The 19,563-nt window shown below is 32.0% G+C and overlaps 2 protein-coding genes across 3 annotated transcripts in view; both read right to left on the bottom strand.

Moving 5' to 3' along the window:
* LOC130895955 (lachesin) overlaps nt 1–19,563 on the bottom strand; it is a 275,648-nt gene that overhangs the window by 224,063 nt on the left and 32,022 nt on the right. The window lies entirely within an intron of this gene.
* On the bottom strand, nt 7,420–9,722 carry LOC130895958 (tenecin-1). Its single transcript, XM_057803647.1, has 2 exons — nt 9,436–9,722; nt 7,420–7,661 (listed from the first exon to the last, which is right to left on the bottom strand). The coding sequence occupies exons 1-2, from the start codon at nt 9,560–9,562 to the stop codon at nt 7,492–7,494; spliced, it is 297 nt and encodes a 98-aa protein (XP_057659630.1). The 5' UTR covers nt 9,563–9,722; the 3' UTR covers nt 7,420–7,491.

The raw sequence follows: 19,563 nt of genomic DNA, 5'->3' as shown, positions 1-19,563 counted from the left end.
AAAATAAGCCTATTAACCGATTTAAATAAACTTAATGGTTGATATGCAGTTTAAAATTTTGAAATCGTTTCTTGCATTTGTCCTAACTCTTTTTTCCATTGTTTGTTTGTTTGTGAGTGAATCCGCAATCTAGGGACACAGTTTCAATTGATTTTGATGTACTCATACACCCCAAATTCTGTTCAAACTGAAAAATCGGTCGTTTTTTGGTAGCCACACCTCGCGAATAAACTTTTTCAAAAGAATACCGATCGTTCGAAATATAATTTGGATAATACCTTGTAGATAAGGATGACGTGTTCATTGTCACATAATTATTTATCGGTGACTCATCTTTTCTGTTGTTTCGGGAGCATCAGCATATTTAACTATCATTAATCTTGTCATCTTGACAGTGTAGGTCATACCGATATTTCATGGATAATTTCTTAATGAGAATAGTCAAAAAGAACGAGAAAAAAGCGGCCCGAAAAAGATCCTAAGAAATTTATTGGGAAGCGTGGCATTGATTAATGGAACGTCTGCAAACGGACGCAAGCAAAGAATTTAAAGAAAAACAGGCAACGCTTCATACTTTATTCTAAATAAATTAGATATTGCGCTCCATTTATTACAAAATGATGATTTAAGAACAAAATGTATTCTCATTATATAACTAAACAAAATTAGAAATGAATCAAAACAGTTTTTATCTTTTTATCAGCTCAAGTATAACAAACTATAAATAAAATAAGCGAGTCACTTAAAAAACATTTTAATACCACCAGTGATGAATGGTTTCTGAATCATTTTAAATGTTCTAACTGTACTTTGGAGTATTAATGATCAATTTAATTGTACAAAGTTTTGAAATAGACAAACAAAAATAAATAGTCTTCAGGTGTAGAAAAACGTTGACCTCGCGATTTATTTTCGATTTGCGGAAATAACAAGAAATCATCGGGTGCCAAACAAGGTCTGTACAGTGGATGACCCATCAATTCGATGTTTTAACCGTTCAAAATTGTTTTTGATTGAACCGATGTGTGGGAGCTCGCATTGTCGTGGTGGAGAGTAATTCATATTCTGTGGTTTATCTACCGGATTTTTTCAAACACTTCTGGCAAATAAATACTGGTGTACCATTCAGAGACCGTTCTACGTGGCTCTATGGAGATAAATCCGAAGAATTATCCAACAAGCAATAAAACTAATCACAGGAATCGAATTATAAATAACGAAAGTTTCGTTTCACTTTTTGAAGTCTTCTAAAAATAGTACATCAGTAAACGTTTCCTAAGTTTTTAAATGGGTTCAAAATAAATAATTCCATATGATTTTTCCTACTAGATTTGATTTTGGTCACAAGTTCTTGCAACGTAAAACCATTGGACAGAAGGAATGACCTATGCGAGTGTACTTGATGTTAAGCTAATCAAAAATGACATCGGTGTAAAATTGACCTTTTAGAGATGAAGCTGACTTTATTTCCACAGTTCAAAATTAAAAAAAAAACGTATATTTTGGCATGATTAACTTTTGCGCAAATTGCAATATTCTCAACAAAATCGCTGCATATTGTTTCTAGACTGTGTAAAATGTAAAATAATCACAACTAAGTTGTGCTCCTCAATGTTTGAATCATTTTTCTAATTCATAAAATCATCATTTTCACTACATAGTTTGACATAATTCATTGATACATTGGTGGAATTTGTAGGGTAATTTCCAGCTCAGGCATCAACTAGAGGATGTCGAATTATCATGTTTAGACTAGAGATTGCTTCTCCTGAGCTAGAACTCTATAGGAATTCAAAGATACTAAATTTTATTACAAAAATGGAGTTATCTAATGGTTAAGAATTCATGAATAGTCAGTAAATGATGAACAACTCTAACTTATATCTAATTGCTTAATTTTCTTTTTCAAAGTTTATCACATAAACTACTTTGTAAAAATATTTTTAACTTGATTAGTATACGTGTTAAAGATAAATTTTATGTACTTAGGAACATAAAGAGTAATTATTATTCAAGAACGGTGGAATAGTTTTGTTTACAGTCGAGAAAATTTGTTACCTAATTCAAAATCTGCAACTTAAATCTAATTACACAGCAAAAGCGCTGAAATGTTTTATCGAATTTAAAAAGTTTAGTAGAATATCATTTAGGCCTTAAGATGAGGCTTTAAACTATATAATATAGGGTGTATTCGATTGATTGATCTATTTAATTCGTTTGAATCACGACATTGAATTAGTTAAATCAAACCAGCTCTTTGAGTCCAATCCAATCACCAGTCTTCTGTCCATTATAAACAGAAGAAATTTTCTGGACCTAGAGTTTATATCTTTAATGTAGAAATGTTCTAGTTCCATGGAATCCTCTAACACCTCTACGAAGAGGTTGATAGTTTTGACACAAAGGCTTAATAATTAATCATCATAATCATCGTTATATAATGAGGGACTCAAACAGAAATGTTCAATGACAAATTGAGCCATTAGATTCATATTCCAATTGTCTATAAAAGACTTTCAAATAGTACAGTACTTATGTGAACCCCTATCATCATTTTCAACTTGTTAATACATCTTTTGGAAATGCTGTTATAAACAAAAATTCTACAAAACAAAAATATAATTAACATCACGTTTGTAGGGAAGCGAAACTTTTCACTTTATGAACTGGTGGGTCTTTATATACTTTGTGGTATTTACAGTGGATTCGCCCCTGTTAGGAAATTCCCTACTAAGTAGCTTTCGGATTTAGTTTAAGTTAGACACTTTTGAGAAAGAATTGCGGAGAGGTGATTACAGTAGGATATATATAATTTTGAGTTATCGTCTTGAAGTTTGAGCCTTTCGGAAGTTGGTGCATTATGGTGGCACATAATTTGAGATAAAAGTTTTCATATCCACTATAGTTCATCTTAAGGGGGTTGCTCTAATTCCAGCATTCGTCAAAATATTTCTGTCATATCATCCGAACTCGACGGATCAAAAGCCAGTTTGCTGGATGATTTTTAAGAAAGATAATAAACGAAAAGATGTGGACAATATAAATTGATATTCCACATTATGCAGTTTCAACCATCGGTTCCCAATTTCCTTATATATTAATTGTCTATGAATTTTTTTTTAAATCAAATCTGAATTAATCAATAAATCGAAAATATGAGCGCGTCTTAAATGATACACACTGTATGAATGAAATATCTAAATACTGGAAAATTCATTTAATGGAACTACATGTTTCATATTATTATCTCATACAAATGAAATTGGATTTTGAAAAATGGAATAAATTAATCCTGATTTCTATATTTTCAGACAGTAAAACGGAATAATGTATAACATATCGTGGTTTTTAGTATGACACGTTTCATCATTTTTCAATATTGAAATAATTGTATGCGACATTTTAAAACAAGTTATGGGATATATCAATCTAATAAAATCTACGAGATTTATATAACATATCTATTATACAATAAAAAATTAGTTGGAATAGAAAATCTATTTGATAATTGACTTTACAGAGAAATGCATACGAGAACAGATGTCCATCAGTACATATATACTTCACAATGATATAAATGTTATAAATACGAAATTTGGTATAATAGCGGTACGTGACTATTAATCGAATCGATTTACACGTTTTTGATTTTTCCTGTCCTATACTTAGATACTTATAAAAGTAGTTTGCGAGCTGAAGGGTTTTAACTAAACGGCAAATATGTCAAACTTTCCTAACATTATTATTCGATGCCGATAAACATGATTTTCCTTGTGATAATTCATCTGGACGTTAAGGATAAACCTCGTATGGCAGTTTTGAGGAAAGATTTTTCACTATTCAAATGTATAAAAGTTCTTCGAAGAGCACTGGAACCGGTAAGGATTTTCAAGCATAAAATCGTCACGTGTCACATTATTGAAAGATTTAAATGTTATAATATAGATGTTGGATTGCCTTGAAATATTAAACAAGGAAAATAAAGTTACCCTAGAATGAATTCCTATATATCTTATGGCAAGTGTATGACGCCCCCAACACATGCTCTTTATTTGTAAAGTTGTGATTATAAGAATACCTAACCTCACTTAAAATAATATTATATGTCTCAAATTATAAGCGAGGCATGAAAATTCAAGTTGTCGCTTATGGCTTATTGAAAAACCCAAATTTCCTTTCAAAATTTCATGCATTGCATTTCAGAGGCAAGCGCCAGTGGTACCAATATAGATTCTAGGTTACTACTTCTGTTATATAAATTTAGGCGGTAAATTTGAAAACATATCAAGTTTTCCAAAGTAACAATCGTCCTACTCACACAAAAATTGGTGGTATGAGACAGGAAACACCCGTTTTTATTAAAAATTCTAGTATTTAGTAGGAAAATTACTGTACGAAATGTTGAACAATTCAATTTTTTCCTTTGTTACATATTTGTTCTTTTAAAATGAAGTCTTAAGATGTTTATCTTATTATCCAGCTTACATTGTTCAAATTCTTTCTGTTTAAGTTGATCCGCTATAATATGGAAGTGATTCGAATCCAATTACTGTCTCGAAACGTTATTCCTTCAAACAAAGCGTCCAACTAACAAATAATTCTTCATTGAAGTTGACAAAGGGATATTGAAACGCTACATTCCCTCTTATACTACATTTATACCTTTGATCCCAGAATTTGTGGAAACTAGTTAATTGTTTTCACTCGCTCCAAGACATATAGAAATATATTCCATAATTATATGGCTGGTTAACTATTAATTGAGATAATACGGGGAACTTAATTATTGTAGTAATCACAAAGTGCCAGTGCAGAAATACATAATTTGAAAACGGTATATTGTTATTTAGAATTGGAACGACATCATAAATGGAATATACAAAAGAGGAAAATAGAATTTTCTTTCGTATCATATGGTACTGTACACCATTTTGTTAATAAACCATAGAAAAATGATGGAAAATTCGAAACCAAAACGTATTATTTTATTTTGGATCGTTTATAAAAGTGGGAAACCATTTAGTGTGATATGGAAACTGTTTTTTTTTATGCGGATGAGAATTAATTGGATCAAAATTCATTTTTACAATGAATTGATGAGTAAAAAACATATTTAACCTTCATTAACCCGTGGTCAATCAAATACCGAGTGGGTTTCTAATGTACCCCAACTATTTTTGGGCTTATCATAGTATTTTATTGAGGAATATTAAAAATCGAACACAATCTGCTTGTAAAAAATATATTTTCACATAAAAAAATATGAAATGATATAAAAAACAATAATTCAATTATCAAGCTTGTTACAAACTGTTGGATTTTTTGAACATTATGCACATACGAGGGTTGCTACATAAATTTAAGAAACAATAAAAAGAAGTATACATAATTTGATGTGGTTTTATTGTTTTTCAAAATATTCTCCATTGAGATCAATATACTTTTTATTGTGTTCGATTCAATTATCCAAAATCATCCAATTTCGATGAATTTTTTTAAAATCTTCGTTTCTACGGCGGATCTAAGAAAAAAATTATGGGAGTGAAAAAAATGATATATTGGTTTCAGGGCTTTAAATGGAGTTGTTATATTTTTTTTCATAATCTACACAAAAAAAGAACAAATTGGGAAAAAAATTATACAAAAATGTTGATTTATCATGTTTATACAATTAAAAATAACAATTTCTCTTAAATTTGACCTTATTTCACATATAATCGTTTGTACCTTTTTTATTAAGTTATATTAAATTATTAAAAAATTATTAAAAAAATGGTCCCACTCCCAATTCTCTCTATTTTCAAGATATTAACAAAAATCATCGAAATCGGATGATTTTTCGATTATCTAGAGCCAAAAAACGAGGGGACCGCGAAAGTAAGAAATTACCCGTTTGCCTAGCATCGAAATTTATTTTTTTGTGAGAGTATAAGAAAGAATTATTGGGTGCCAAACTGTACGGTAGATAACTCATCAATTCGATGTTTTGTCTGTACAAAACCATTTTTGTTTGATGATACGTCTTCTGCGATTGGTTTCCAATGCTAACAAATATTTTTGACATCCAAATCTTCATGCAAACTCATATAACATGACGATTTTGGAATATCAATTCACGCACAGCGTCGTTGTTTCCTGGATTTGAACGACCTTGACAAAATTCATCCTCTAGCGAAGTGTGACCACGATCGAATTCGGAAAACCAATGAAACGCGGTGGCTAGAGATGGTGCTTCATCACCAAAGATCGAAGCAGCTTGATTAATTTTTTGACCAAGCTGAATGCTTCTATGAGCAACTCAGTTAGCCCTCGTTCTGAGTACGTTCACCATAAAAAAAGTTGAACTTGAGATATTTACATCAGTGACCGAATAAAAATCTGTCGCTGCTCTCTGCCAATCAAGGGAACAGTTTGTACTCACTTTCAATTTTGGTAACATGGATTGTTTTTTATCGGCATGTAACGACTTGTTATTATGGTTTATACAGATCATATTCTTCTCAATTAATTCTTGGACAAACGGTTTCTTTTCTATTCTGGATTTTTCACCATCCAAAGTTTATAGGCGTTTATTTCCAGCATTTATTACGCTTATTTTGACATCATTATGTTCTGTTGATGAAAGAAAAGAAGTCTCATGGAAGCAAATTCCTTTTTATGTTCCGCTGAAAGAAGCTGCTTTGGCATATAAGGTTTGTTTTTACTCAGTATACCACACAATGAAAGGTTTCCATCCAAAAGCTCATTAGCTAACTCATTACTAATCAGTAGTCTTCACATGACCTGTAGATAAATGGTTTGCCAGGTTTATCACCACCTTTTATCGTTGAACTTCTCTAGTTAGTTTACAATCAGCCAAAGTTCAAATTTTCACCTGTTGTACCTCGGAAAAGAGACTTGTCTCAGAATGGGACTTACTCTTTATCCACGCACTGTAATGTATCTTCTGGTTAACCAATGATAGTTGACCTTATTCGTTATATTTAAACATTAGAATAAAACAAAATAAACTATTTATTAAGTAATTATATGAGTAGTTAAACGTTGTTGCAATAATCCGATGACCATACCCAGAATATTAAGACATCTATCTGTTGTATGATCGTTAGAATCACTTCGATTCAATATAAAGTACGTAGGGATACTCGAAATCAATCACTATGATGTAGGTCTCCATTAGGATCGTGTACCAAAAATCTTAATATTAGAATGAACCTTGAATCTAACTAAATGATAAATTTGTGCAATGTTTTTAAATTTAAATAGTCGCACTCATAAAATCTCGAGCCGTATTTTCGCATACTATTTTTCAATGACTCGAAATTAAGAGGGATTTTGATTAAAATCATGATAAGTACCGAGTTTCTAGGAGTATTTTCTATTGTTGTTTGTAGAAATAGGGAAAATAACAACAAAAAATTCGCAATTTTCTCTTTATTTAATTATCTTATCATTAAATATTATTTTCGACAATATATAATATCTTTGGAATCATTTTCTGCAATTACAAACTTTGTGTCCATCACACCAACCTCCTCTCTTTCCGATTTTAACGCAATGAAGAGCACAAGCTGCATCGTTCAGTTTTACTCCGACAGCTTCAAAACTGAGTACATCGCAAGTAAATCTTTTTACTCGTAAATGACTATCATCAACTGAAACTTCAAGGTTTTTTTGTTATTATATACGTTATTTTCTAGTTAAAAATGAAGATGAGACAAAAAAATTATTACCGAATCCACTGTGTTTAGCATATACAAACGATTTAGGTCTTATAACAGAGAAAAAGTATAAATATGATGGAAAGAATGTGAATAAAATTGATTAACGACAAGCTAAGGTTATTAATTGTACAATAATCTTAAATACTGAAGTCAAAACAAGTTTCTAAAATAACAAAAAAGCAGAAATGAGAGCTGAAGTACTCTATGGAAGCGAATCTAAGTTCTATTGCAATTATTGGACTATTGGGCGATTATGGTTCTATAGAGAGATGTAAATAATCTAATATAACATGAAAAAGGGGAAAAATAAATGTCTAGAAATGTACAGAAAGAAGCTGAGTTAAAAATAATGTCAACAGAAAATCAACGACAGAAACTGGCAGTAAAAAAAATTAGTTGACTGATCAATATTTGTTAAACTCTGAATCTGAATCTGTTCAGGAAAGAGTTTTGTCTTTGAGAGGGAATTTCGTAAAAATAATTATTATTCTTAGTACGTAGTGATGCATGTCTATAAAAGCTGCAGAAGTAGCATCAAATTGATGTATTAACTTGAGATAAAGTTAATGAATAAACAATGAAAACAAGCGATGGAGTTGACGTCCTAATCTGCAACAATGAATTCGTAAAAAAATTCCTGACAGCTGGACAACGACTATCCCTATCAGAAAAGAGGTTTCTAAAAACAAAAAATAATACTCATATAAGAAAATGAATAAAAGGGAAAGAAAAAGAATGAAAATTACGGTAGCGAAACGAAATCTGATAACAAAGATTGAAGATAAGACATTAAATTTCGTTGGTACTATAAATCGAAAGATACATCTTCATATTTTCTGTAATAGATATGTTGATAAGATATCTGTAGTGCTTAAAGAAGATGTCGATGGATCAAGAATGTGGTCAGAAATAGCTTCCTGAACAATATTATAATCAAAATACTTAATTCGTGCCGTGCTTGTAGAAGGATTTGTCTTTTGCCTCAGTTTCAGCAATAGATTCTTCATTTAAGATGAATTTCATACCGGCGAGCAGTTTTTTGAGATCAGTAGTCACTGGGAGCCAGATCCGGACTATACCGTGTATGGGGAAGCGAGGAAGTTTAATTTGTTCAATTTAACCACCGTTGTCATCGACTTGTGAATCGGTGCATTGTCTTGGTGGAACAGTGGTTTTTTTTTCGAAATATGAGGCCGTTTTTCTTTGATTTTTGCATTTAAATGATCCAACAGCTCTATGTAGGATTCGCTATTGATTGTATCTCCTTTTTAGATATAGTCGAGCGTGCGCATCCCAAAATACTGGAGCCATAACCTTTCCCGCTGACTGTTGTACCTTTGGACGCTTAAGACGTGGTTCACCGGCTGCAGTCCACTCAGATGATGATCGTTTTGCTTCTATATTGAAATGATGGATCCATGTTTCATCTATTGTCACAAATAGACGCACAAAATCTGATTTAGCACGACTTTCGATGAAGCTGAGTCCGGATAACACATTTTTCCACTAAAACGGCTGTCATTTTTTTCTGACTAATCGAAATGTCATGAAATTTGACACATAGTCTTTTGAAAGCTGGTACTCTATAAACGTCATTTGGATTTGACAATGGCAGCGCCATCTGTGTGTTATATTAAAAATACAAAGTACTAAGGTGAAAATCGCAAAAATGTAAGAGTGTGAAAATAACAAAATAAATTTCGAAACTTACCTTGATGTTTATTCTCTCGTTCTGGTTCTTCTGGTAAAACGTCCGGTTCATCAACTGAATCGATTGGTACACAAATAGAACAAACTATTAAAGTAAATAAAAAAATGGTAAGAGTTGTAGTCTTCATTTTCTTACTTTTTCAATTCAATTGCTGCGACAATTATTAACATTTTCTTACGATTCAATCTTATATATACATTGTGAACATGTCGATGGGATTTACTTTATAAATTGGATACGGTAATTCACACTATCCTCGGAACGGTCTGTGGGTCATTAAATATTATTAATAAACAATCATTGACCTCGAGATAATATTATTAGATTGTTTAAATTCATTGGAAATTGGAAAATTTATTGATAAGTTATGATTAATACAAAATTTTTGTCATAAAATTGTTTTTATTTTTTTTTTCTAATCCTTGTGATTTCTGTTTATCAAGTCTACGCGACACTAAAAGTTGATATCATGATTTGAAAAATCATATTCAAATCTAATATTTTTCATTCGTTTTATGTGTCTTCGCCATCTTAATTGCTCCGATTTTATGAATCTAGTGGTTGGTTTCTTCACTCATAAGGTTTCTTTATCCATATAAACTTCTTCTAATGTTTCTTTCGAAAGTGTTGAGTTTTTCTTCAACATCTTTTGCTAGAATTATCGTTTCTCCTCCAGTTTCAAACCTTTCACTAAAGTCACCTTCTTGAAGGCTTGAAATTCAAATTGCATCGCACTTGGTTCTAGATCCAATTAATTTTGTGGACTGTACATCTAAACAAGATGATCTCTGCAGTTATTATTGAGGAACTTAATCAAATCTCTCAACAGAAACGTTGTAACATATATAAAAAGTGAAATAGCAGTAAACAATTGATATGTACTTGACTTGGTGTCATCTAATACCTCGAATAGTTTGTTCATGTAATATAAATAAAGTTTGACAGTTGGCCAATCATTTTCAACTGTCAAAATGTGATAACTTAGGATTTAAGTGAAGGGTACGCTAAACTATGCATAGAACTTTTTTGACTTTGATGGAATATTAGGTAAAAGCTGAATAGAGTCATTGATAATAGTTCGTTCATACTGGGCTCAACTTGATTTGTTACAAAACCATCGTTGTTTGATTCGACATACAAAAAAATCCATCAAGTCAAGTCCATAAATTGTTTCCATACAATTTTTTTACAAAAAACAGTATTTTTTAGTATGTTTTATTCTATAATTTTTAATATTTTCGTGAAATATTGAATATTTGAAACGTCAAGCTCGAAATAAATCAATAAATATCCATGGCAACACGATAAAGTAAAAACAGACTGTTTTTAATATTATTTTGTACCGATTGGTTGTCATCAATCAGGTGACTTCAAATTAATTGATATCATTGGATTGCTACTTGAGCAGAAAACTTTCAAATGAATTTACCGTTATGTCACAATGAAATGACACTTGATAGATTATTCTTCTGCCTTCTGCATCGTGGCCTTGACCCATATAACTATGTAGTCATTAAATACATTAAATATGTTACTTAGAACTTGCAGTTTTATTTTAGCTTCGAAGATTAGCTAGAAAAACAGCGTATGATAAAATCTGTTTGGACCAAACAGTTAACTAGACTGCTATTTTAGTCAAAAAAAATTCTGCCCCACAGATAACTTTATATAATCCGTTTACGACGATAAGAAAACTGAGATAATTCTATGGAAACTTTTGGTTATTATTGGACCATCCTTGAAGAGACCTCAAATGAATCAGACTCGTAATTCTTTGTAAGTTTCACAAAACAAATTCCAGGAAAGTTATTACATTAGTTCCTTTGTACACGTTTTGTCGTGTTCGTTCCTCGAAACATAATTGTATCCAATTTTGTTTCCAGATCACACTTATCTTTTTCTGACATGCTAAATTAGCTCGTTTGCAAGTTGAAATTAGTTTTTGTGAATTTACGGTCTCCTAATTTAAGAATTTCTCGCAATGTTCAGCAATTTCCTATTTTCTCAGGTAGTTGTCGTCGAAATTTCGACTGTCTAATTCCTTCTATACACTCATTTATTGTTATTTTAACGTTAATAATCATTTTCAAATTACGGCGTGTCTTAATTTTATTTCAGACTATAAGAGTCAGTCTTGTTAAGATTCAAATCCTGTAACTTTATAAGTATATATGAAAAATATATAAAACAGGGGAAAGACTTCAATTTTTGTTGACCTAATCCAAATTCTCACTAGTGTGGTACCATAAACCAATAATTTAAAAAACGTTTTTCAATTAAATCATCTCAATTTTCACGTTAACTAACTTCAATGTTGCTAAAGATAATTTCAAATTAAATCAAATCCAGTTTTCTTGTAAAATATTGTTAATACCATTCTCAAAGGCTTCCGCAATCTCAGTAACAAATTTTGGAGATATTTTGGTATGTCTTCCATAACATTGAACCTCAATATCTTGGTTATTATCGCTAGGACCTTCCTTTAACTTTTTCTGATATTTCAAATTGCACCAATACAAAATCTCTAGCTTCTGGAGAGTTCTATTCTGGGTTACAGCTTTTCGTTTCGGACCCAAGAAGATTCAACATTTTTAACAACTTTAATTACTTTAGTTTTCCTCATGGAAGCCTTCGGGTAACCTTTGAACTGATCTAGGGAAATAAAAGTCTTTCAGTTTGATTATCACCGAACTTTTTTTTCAGCAGCTTCTCAATAGTTATTCTGTGTTTTGGTCTGCAACAGCTGGTTCATAAAATCACTCTCACTGGAGTTACTTGTTCTGAAACTTGATTTTAGGTAACTTGGCGTCATTGAGTGATCGAAAGCATTCTCCAATTTGGTCATGGGCGTTTCGGGATAATGCAGAAGCCAATTATCTATCACAGCATTATAATGAGGTAACAAAGACAAGAAAACACATCGAAAGGTTGTAGTCTGGGACGAAAATGGGGCAGTAGTTTGAAAATAGTGATGCAATTTTCACGAGTTTTGTCCACAGTAGCTAGGGAAATATGGATCTGATGGTTGTCCCCATAATCAAGAGCGTAGCATTTTCGTTACTGGACAAAGCCGTACACCCCCCTTGTTGAATAATAATTGTATATTATGTGGATTGAATAATGCAACCCTTAATTGTACAAATACTGATATCAGGATTGCGCTCTGAATCCCTTCTAAACCATTCTAAATCTGTTTCTTTATTTTTGATCCAGCTTCTAGGAATCTATATTTGATTTGATTTAGCCATGTCGTAAGCTGATTTTCTGCATAATTTGTTTTTTTTTCTAATTTTTGTTAAAAATCTGTCTGCAAATGTAGTTGGGTGAGACCCCTGTCATTTCAGATACTTTTCTTAAACTTAAAACACTGTTAACGAGGTTTCTAGCATTCTTCATTGTCTTTGCAAATGTTAAACCCATTGCAGTCTTCTGTATTTTCTCATAAAACTTTTTTTTAAGCACATCGAAATACCGATGGACTACATTGAAGTACCTCTATACATTGTGACCACATGTGTGCTTGAAGCAAACAAAAATAAAAATCCAAAAACATATTTTGAAACATTTTATTTTTTGCTTACATTTTCTAATAATGAACCTTCCATTATCGATGAAAATATTTATAAAATATTAAAGACTAAGAAGGTAAATGATATTAAAAATTTTACTAGCTATCATTCACGAAATGGCAGTAGTTATTCGTCTGTTGGATTTTAATTAGATTAGATTGTTCCACTTTCCCCTACTGAAAAAGGTCTTGTCTTCTTGCCACAAATCAATACTTAGATAATGACAATATAAATTCTACTTGTTTATGTAAACTAGCTGCCCCGGCAGACTTCGTATTGCCTCATCGATAAATAAAAAACCTAAACTTTTGTATAAACTAAGCTTAAAACTTTTTCTTATTAAAAAATGCTCGGTATGAATGATGTTTTATCATCGATAATAATGCTTACTTACAAAATAGTTTTTCCTGAATTACTAGCTATTTATCAAGTTGATTCCGCAAACTTCCTACGACTTGCCTTGCGATTTATTTATGGTCATCACAAAGGCCAGACGTACCGGAAATTGTAAACACTTAAAACCGAATAAAAAATCCATTAGAGGCAATTCCAGTGAATTTGAAAACTCCGTGGGATAGTTGATTATGTCTTCCTTGTTCATAACGGTGTCAAATGATTTTAAGGAAACCAATTGTCTCGGAAGAAGATTCCATTGAGCTCCTCAACATTGCTCGTTCACCTATTCAGTTATGGTTATCAAACTGGTGCGCTATATCTGGGAAAACACGTTGAATGAACTCCTTTTTTTGAGTTTGTGATGTGACAGAAATTTATGGGTAATGTGATGAATCCTGTTTAGGTGTTCGCAGCGACGTTATAATTTTTTATAGTATCCTATTTCAAGTTCTCAAAAAAAATGTCGGATTCTTTTATTTACAATTACCATACGTTGTTATCGGGATTCTTGCGGCAATAGGACACGCCTCTGACTTTTCGTTTCCTCGACAAACATATTATCCGGTTTCATTCAGCAAACAGAATTTTATTACATCGATATATCGCCTATTCTTGCTGATATGTCGACGTTTTTCTTTTGACAAACCGATGAAGCGTTCAATGACATTCGTCCAAGCTGGTATTTCATTCGATTCCGAAATTGGATACGCGAGTAAATCACAATCATCAATTAATGGAAAATGTGAGTTTTACAAAATTTATTTTACAAATAACATTAATCATTTAAACGTTGTTGGATGTAACACACTTTTCATAAGGGGGCTACTCTTAATTTACATACAATGCGATCCATATGTGTGAATTTTAGCGTTTTTATGTACTATGTGAGAAAAAAAAACCTGAAACAGGTTAACTTGTTAATGATACCAGTCCAAACGTTCACTCTTTAGGATATTGAATGTGGGACTAACACGTCCAGTGAGGATTTACTCTGCTCCAATATCTACAGTTGTGTTTGTTATCAGTTCCCTTTAAATGTAAAGTCTTTTCTTTAGAAAGAACTGCAAATATGAGTTCATTCTGTCCATCATCAATTCACAGAATTCTTGCGTCTATTCAGGATCATCTTCATCCAACTCTTGAACCAACTGGAGTTGAAGATGTTGACTTAAATAATGAAGGCAAGTTCTCGAGTTGTTTTATGCAGATTCTCCCCAATTTCTAGAAGAATCTCCAACTTCTTTTCATAGATAAATTGTACAATCCTACCTGGTTTTTCAATATTCTTTACATGTCCAGTTTCATGAAACTTTTTTCAAATTTGCTAATTGTACGTCCAAAATGCGATGAAGCTCCGTCTTGTTGGTAGTTAATTTATCTCATTTGGATGATTAACACCAGGAAAAAGTTTTTGTAATGTAGGCACTAAAAAGTTAATCAAAAAATCTAGATAAACCACACCATTAACTGTACCATAAAAAAAATAATTTCATTGTTAATGATACCAGTCCAAACGTTCACTCTTTAGGATATTGAATGTGGGACTAACACATTCAGTGAGGATTTACTCTGCTCCAATATCTACAGTTGTGTTTGTTATCAGTTCCGTTCAAATAAAAAGTCTCTGTCCATCATCAATTCACAGAATTCTTGCCTTTATTCTGGATCATCTTCATCCAACTCTTGAACCAACTGGAGTTGAAGATGTTGACTTAAATAATGAAGGCAAGTTCTCGAGTTGTTTTATGCAGATTCTCCCCAATTTCTAGAAGAATCTCCAACTTCTTTTCATAGATAAATTGTACAATCCTACCTGGTTTTTCAATATTCTTTACATGTCCAGTTTCATGGAACTTTTTTCAAATTTGCTAATTGTACGTCCAAAATGCGATGAAGCTCCGTCTTGTTGGTAGTTAATTTATCTCATTTGGATGATTAACACCAAGAAAAAGTTTTTGTAATGTAGGCACTAAAAAGTTAATCAAAAAATCTAGGTAAACTACACCATTAACTGTGCTATCAAAAAAATAATTTCATTGTTAATGATACCAGTCCAAACGTTCACTCTTTAGGATATTGAATGTGGGACTAACACATTCAGTGAGGATTTACTCTGCTCCAATATCTACAGTTGTGTTTGTTATCAGTTCCGTTCAAATAAAAAGTCTCTGTCCATCATCAATTCACAGAATTCTTGCCTTTATTCTGGATCATCTTCATCCAACTCTTGAACCAACTGGAGTTGAAGATGTTGACTTAAATAACGAAGGCAAGTTCTCGAGTTGTTTTATGAGGAGTTTCCTCAATTTATAGAAGAATTATCAACTTTTTTTCATCGGTAACTGGAAACATTCCTACCTGGTTTTTCCATAATATTCAGTCTCATGAAACTTTTTTCAAATTTGCTATCTCTAAACTACGAAACGTGTTGATCAAGGTTCGTGCTTTATTACCATAACCAATCATAGTTAAAATATTTTAGTGACATCTTTTAATAACTTTAAATACTTAAATACTAGATTCATATCAATTTTTTATTTGGTTTTTTGACTAATTATTTAATATATATGGACGGTTTTGTATATAACATGCGACATTTGATTAAAATCTTTTCCATCTTCACTCACATCAATTTTAATAAATAAAATTCGCCACGAAGATATTTTCATGTATTTGGTATGCCTAGGGAATAAGGGGTGTGGTTTATCTACAGAAAAACACGATATAAAGTATAAAAAAACATACAAGGAGATAAAAATATGACAGAAACAGCGTTATCGTTAATTTGAATCGCTTTAACTGATTTTTGAATTAATAATTGAGCTCCACTGTACCGGGTGGGCAACTAAAAACGATCGTAAACCATATTTCAGTATAACGCCGTGTAAATTGGGAATTTAATATATATCGAAACTTAAGTTGCTACTTAAGTTTCGATATATAGTACTTAGAATTATAGGTTAGGATTAGGTTAGGTTAGGTTAGGTTCTGAGGAACGTACTCAGAACAAGAAATGCTGAAAAATATGAACAACAATACACTGTATGGTTCTTTTAAGAAAAACCAAGCACTTCGAAGCAAATGGTCGTCTTTTTATTGGAAATAACTGGATATGTTGTTAACGTTCGATTAGAGTAATGTGAAACTGTCAATTCTGCATGATACACCATCATTTTTTTATAGAAGTGTTCGGAAGAATCAAGGAAAGCAATCGCAGAAGACTAATCATTCTCCACCACCACAAAGCGATTTGAACAGCAGAACAATTCGTGCACCAAAACCTACTTATAACCAATAAAGAGAAACAAATGAATTTGATTATTCCATCTATCATGAAAAGTTTTTTTTTGGGGATCTTTCTGTCTGTCGGGTTAGCAAACATCACCATATGTATTAGTTTCTAGATGTGGATAAAACTGTGGATGAGATGGAATAATTCCAGATCAATAAAGCGGAACCAACATTTAAGTGATAATCACAATGTAACAGACAAATTTTTACAGTTTGGATTATTTCCATTCGACTTGTTTGTTGATGAACAAATGGTTCCTTATTTTGAGCAACATCCTAGGAAGGATTCGTTTTGTTCTTCGAGTGGATATCTTCACCAGCTCATTCCTCATACGAAAGCTACAAAAAAGAAAACTCATCATGGACTTGACGCGATTAATGTTGTCTAATTTCTGTTTTCGCTTCTTACGAACTGTTTCTTTTTTGAAAGCTTGAGGATTCTTCACAAAGACGAATCGCTTCATCAATAACCAAGTGAATTTATTTCAAAACAAGAGAAGAGCTCCTAGGATTCACAGTTATAGGAATCGACTTACATATCTTTAGAGGAATAGAATGATAATTAAGATAAAGAGATGTTATCACCACGACCAGATATAAAGTTTGATTAATCTGTACATTAGAACTAATTCTCTAAGTAGATGTCGTGTGTGTAAAAGTCAAACAATCTTTATAGAATGCCACAGTACTTTCCTCAATTTCACCATCGAAATTCCCATAACCAATCGATGTTTTGCAAATATTCCCATCATACAAATTGATACCTTCCTTAACATATTCTTATTGTAAACATTTTCCATAGAAACTCGATTTTATTCTCGATCTTTTCCACACTAAACTATACAAGATTGCCCGAACTTATTCGATGAAACTGTGGAGAATTTTCCGGTTACAAATACCCTTTTGATTCGATTTATTTGCATAAAGGCGTCGCATAAAAGGTACCCCTAACATATAGTCGACGAATAGCTCTTTGTTCGAAATGTACCCAGAAAACTTTTTATTATGTCCTCTATAAAAGAGGCCCTACCTCAATGCGACACAGGATTCAATTTCAGGATGGTAATTTTAATCTTACTATTCTCCTTTACGCTAATTTTCGTATATACAGTTGAGAAGAAAAACTGTTTGGGAGGACAATCTGCCACGATAGAATGTCTCTCAACTTGATGAGAGGGTTGAATAAGCACAAGGGCGTACTCCAGACGTTTTAATTGCTACACAAAAAATTACTTTTATACGTCATTAACTAAATCCGAATAATTCTCAATTAGTTTTCAATTGATGGAGTTGTTATTAAATTTTTGTTTTCAAATTGCAACAAAAAGCGACGTTGTAACCGAACTGAATTAAAAAACTCGGCAACCTTGTCCGAATCGACGTTCGAAATGATTTCTAGTATAAACGAAAAAAAGTTGTAGAAGTATCACGTGTTTTAGTGTCCAGTCTCGTTTAGTACGATTTAAAACAAATAAAAGTTTTGTTCTAAAACAAGCATACTTAAGAATAGATTTGATTTCAACTCATCCAACGTCTCCAGCAGAATTTGATGATGATGATCTCGAGAATTCTTGATTGGGCTAGATACAAAAAGAAAAAGAATGATGGCAAGATCAATATTTGTAATCTTGTCCTTTTGTATGTTAACGACGCCCTCCACTCCAACAATTCAGCACGACTATAAATATTATTTAATAACAAAACTTGGTCCTTCCAGCTGGATCCAGATGTCGCAGAATTACCCAAGAATAGACTTCAAATCATCCAATATCTCCAGCAGAATTTCTGGAAAACATGATCTCAAGAATTCCTAATTGGGTTAGATACAAAGAGAAAAAGAATTATGGCAAGATCAATATTTGTAATCTTGTCCTTTTGTATGTTAACGACGCCCTCCACTCCAACAATTCAGCACGACTATAAATATTATTTAATAACAAAACTTGGTCCTTCCAGCTGGATCCAGATGTCGCAGAAATACCCAAGAATAGACTTCAAATCATCCAACATCTCCAGCAGAATTTCTGGAAAACATGTTAGATGTAAATAGAAAAGGATCGTAGTAAATATTTTGATAAAGTTTCAAAATAAATCATTCTGTATATGTAAAAAGTGAGGTGGATAATCTTTATTAATATTATATAATAATTATAATTATCAATACCAGCTTGATTCTGATATAGTTTGATTGTTGTAAACCAAATGCTCTTCCCTGCGACTTTTCTGTATACAATTTCCGGCGAAAAAATCTAGTGTCGTTTCTCATTTTTCTTTCGTTGTCTGAATTTAAGTAAATTGTTTGTGGTGGAACAGATGGATGCGGACTTACTAAAATTGAACCGCTTCACGAAAATAATGAAGAACATTGGATAACGGGTTTGTTGAATATAATCTAATATACCATTTTTCATTGTAGTTTCATGGGATAATCGTGAAAATAAGATAGATAAATTGATTAATTTTAGACTATTCCTTCTAATACTATTAGATTTTTATCTCTTAAGCACTTCAAACCTTTTAATAATCACAAATTTACAAACTTAATCATTCCAGTTATTCAAGCTCTATTTTCTTTTTCTTTTTTTGTTTTTCCCGCTTTCCTATCCATTTCATATTCGTTCTATTTCTTTTTCTCCTCATTACCTCTCCTTTCATCTGGTAATTTTGTTTGCATTCATTCTATACCACAATCACCAAACTTTTTGGGTTCAAGCTGCTTGTGTGATGCTGGGTGCATCATTGCTGTAGGGCGAAAGCAATCTGATTGAGTTTAATGCAGAAAACATCCAGGCTGTTGTTTTTTTTTACGAAGAAGACTCTTTAAAACCGAAAAAATCTTCTACAAGGCCCAAATTGGTTCATTTTTGCAGTA

The sequence above is a fragment of the Diorhabda carinulata genome, chromosome 6, assembly GCF_026250575.1.
Source record: "Diorhabda carinulata isolate Delta chromosome 6, icDioCari1.1, whole genome shotgun sequence".
NCBI classification, from domain to species: domain Eukaryota; kingdom Metazoa; phylum Arthropoda; class Insecta; order Coleoptera; family Chrysomelidae; genus Diorhabda; species Diorhabda carinulata.
This window is presented reverse-complemented; position numbering and strand designations above follow the sequence as displayed.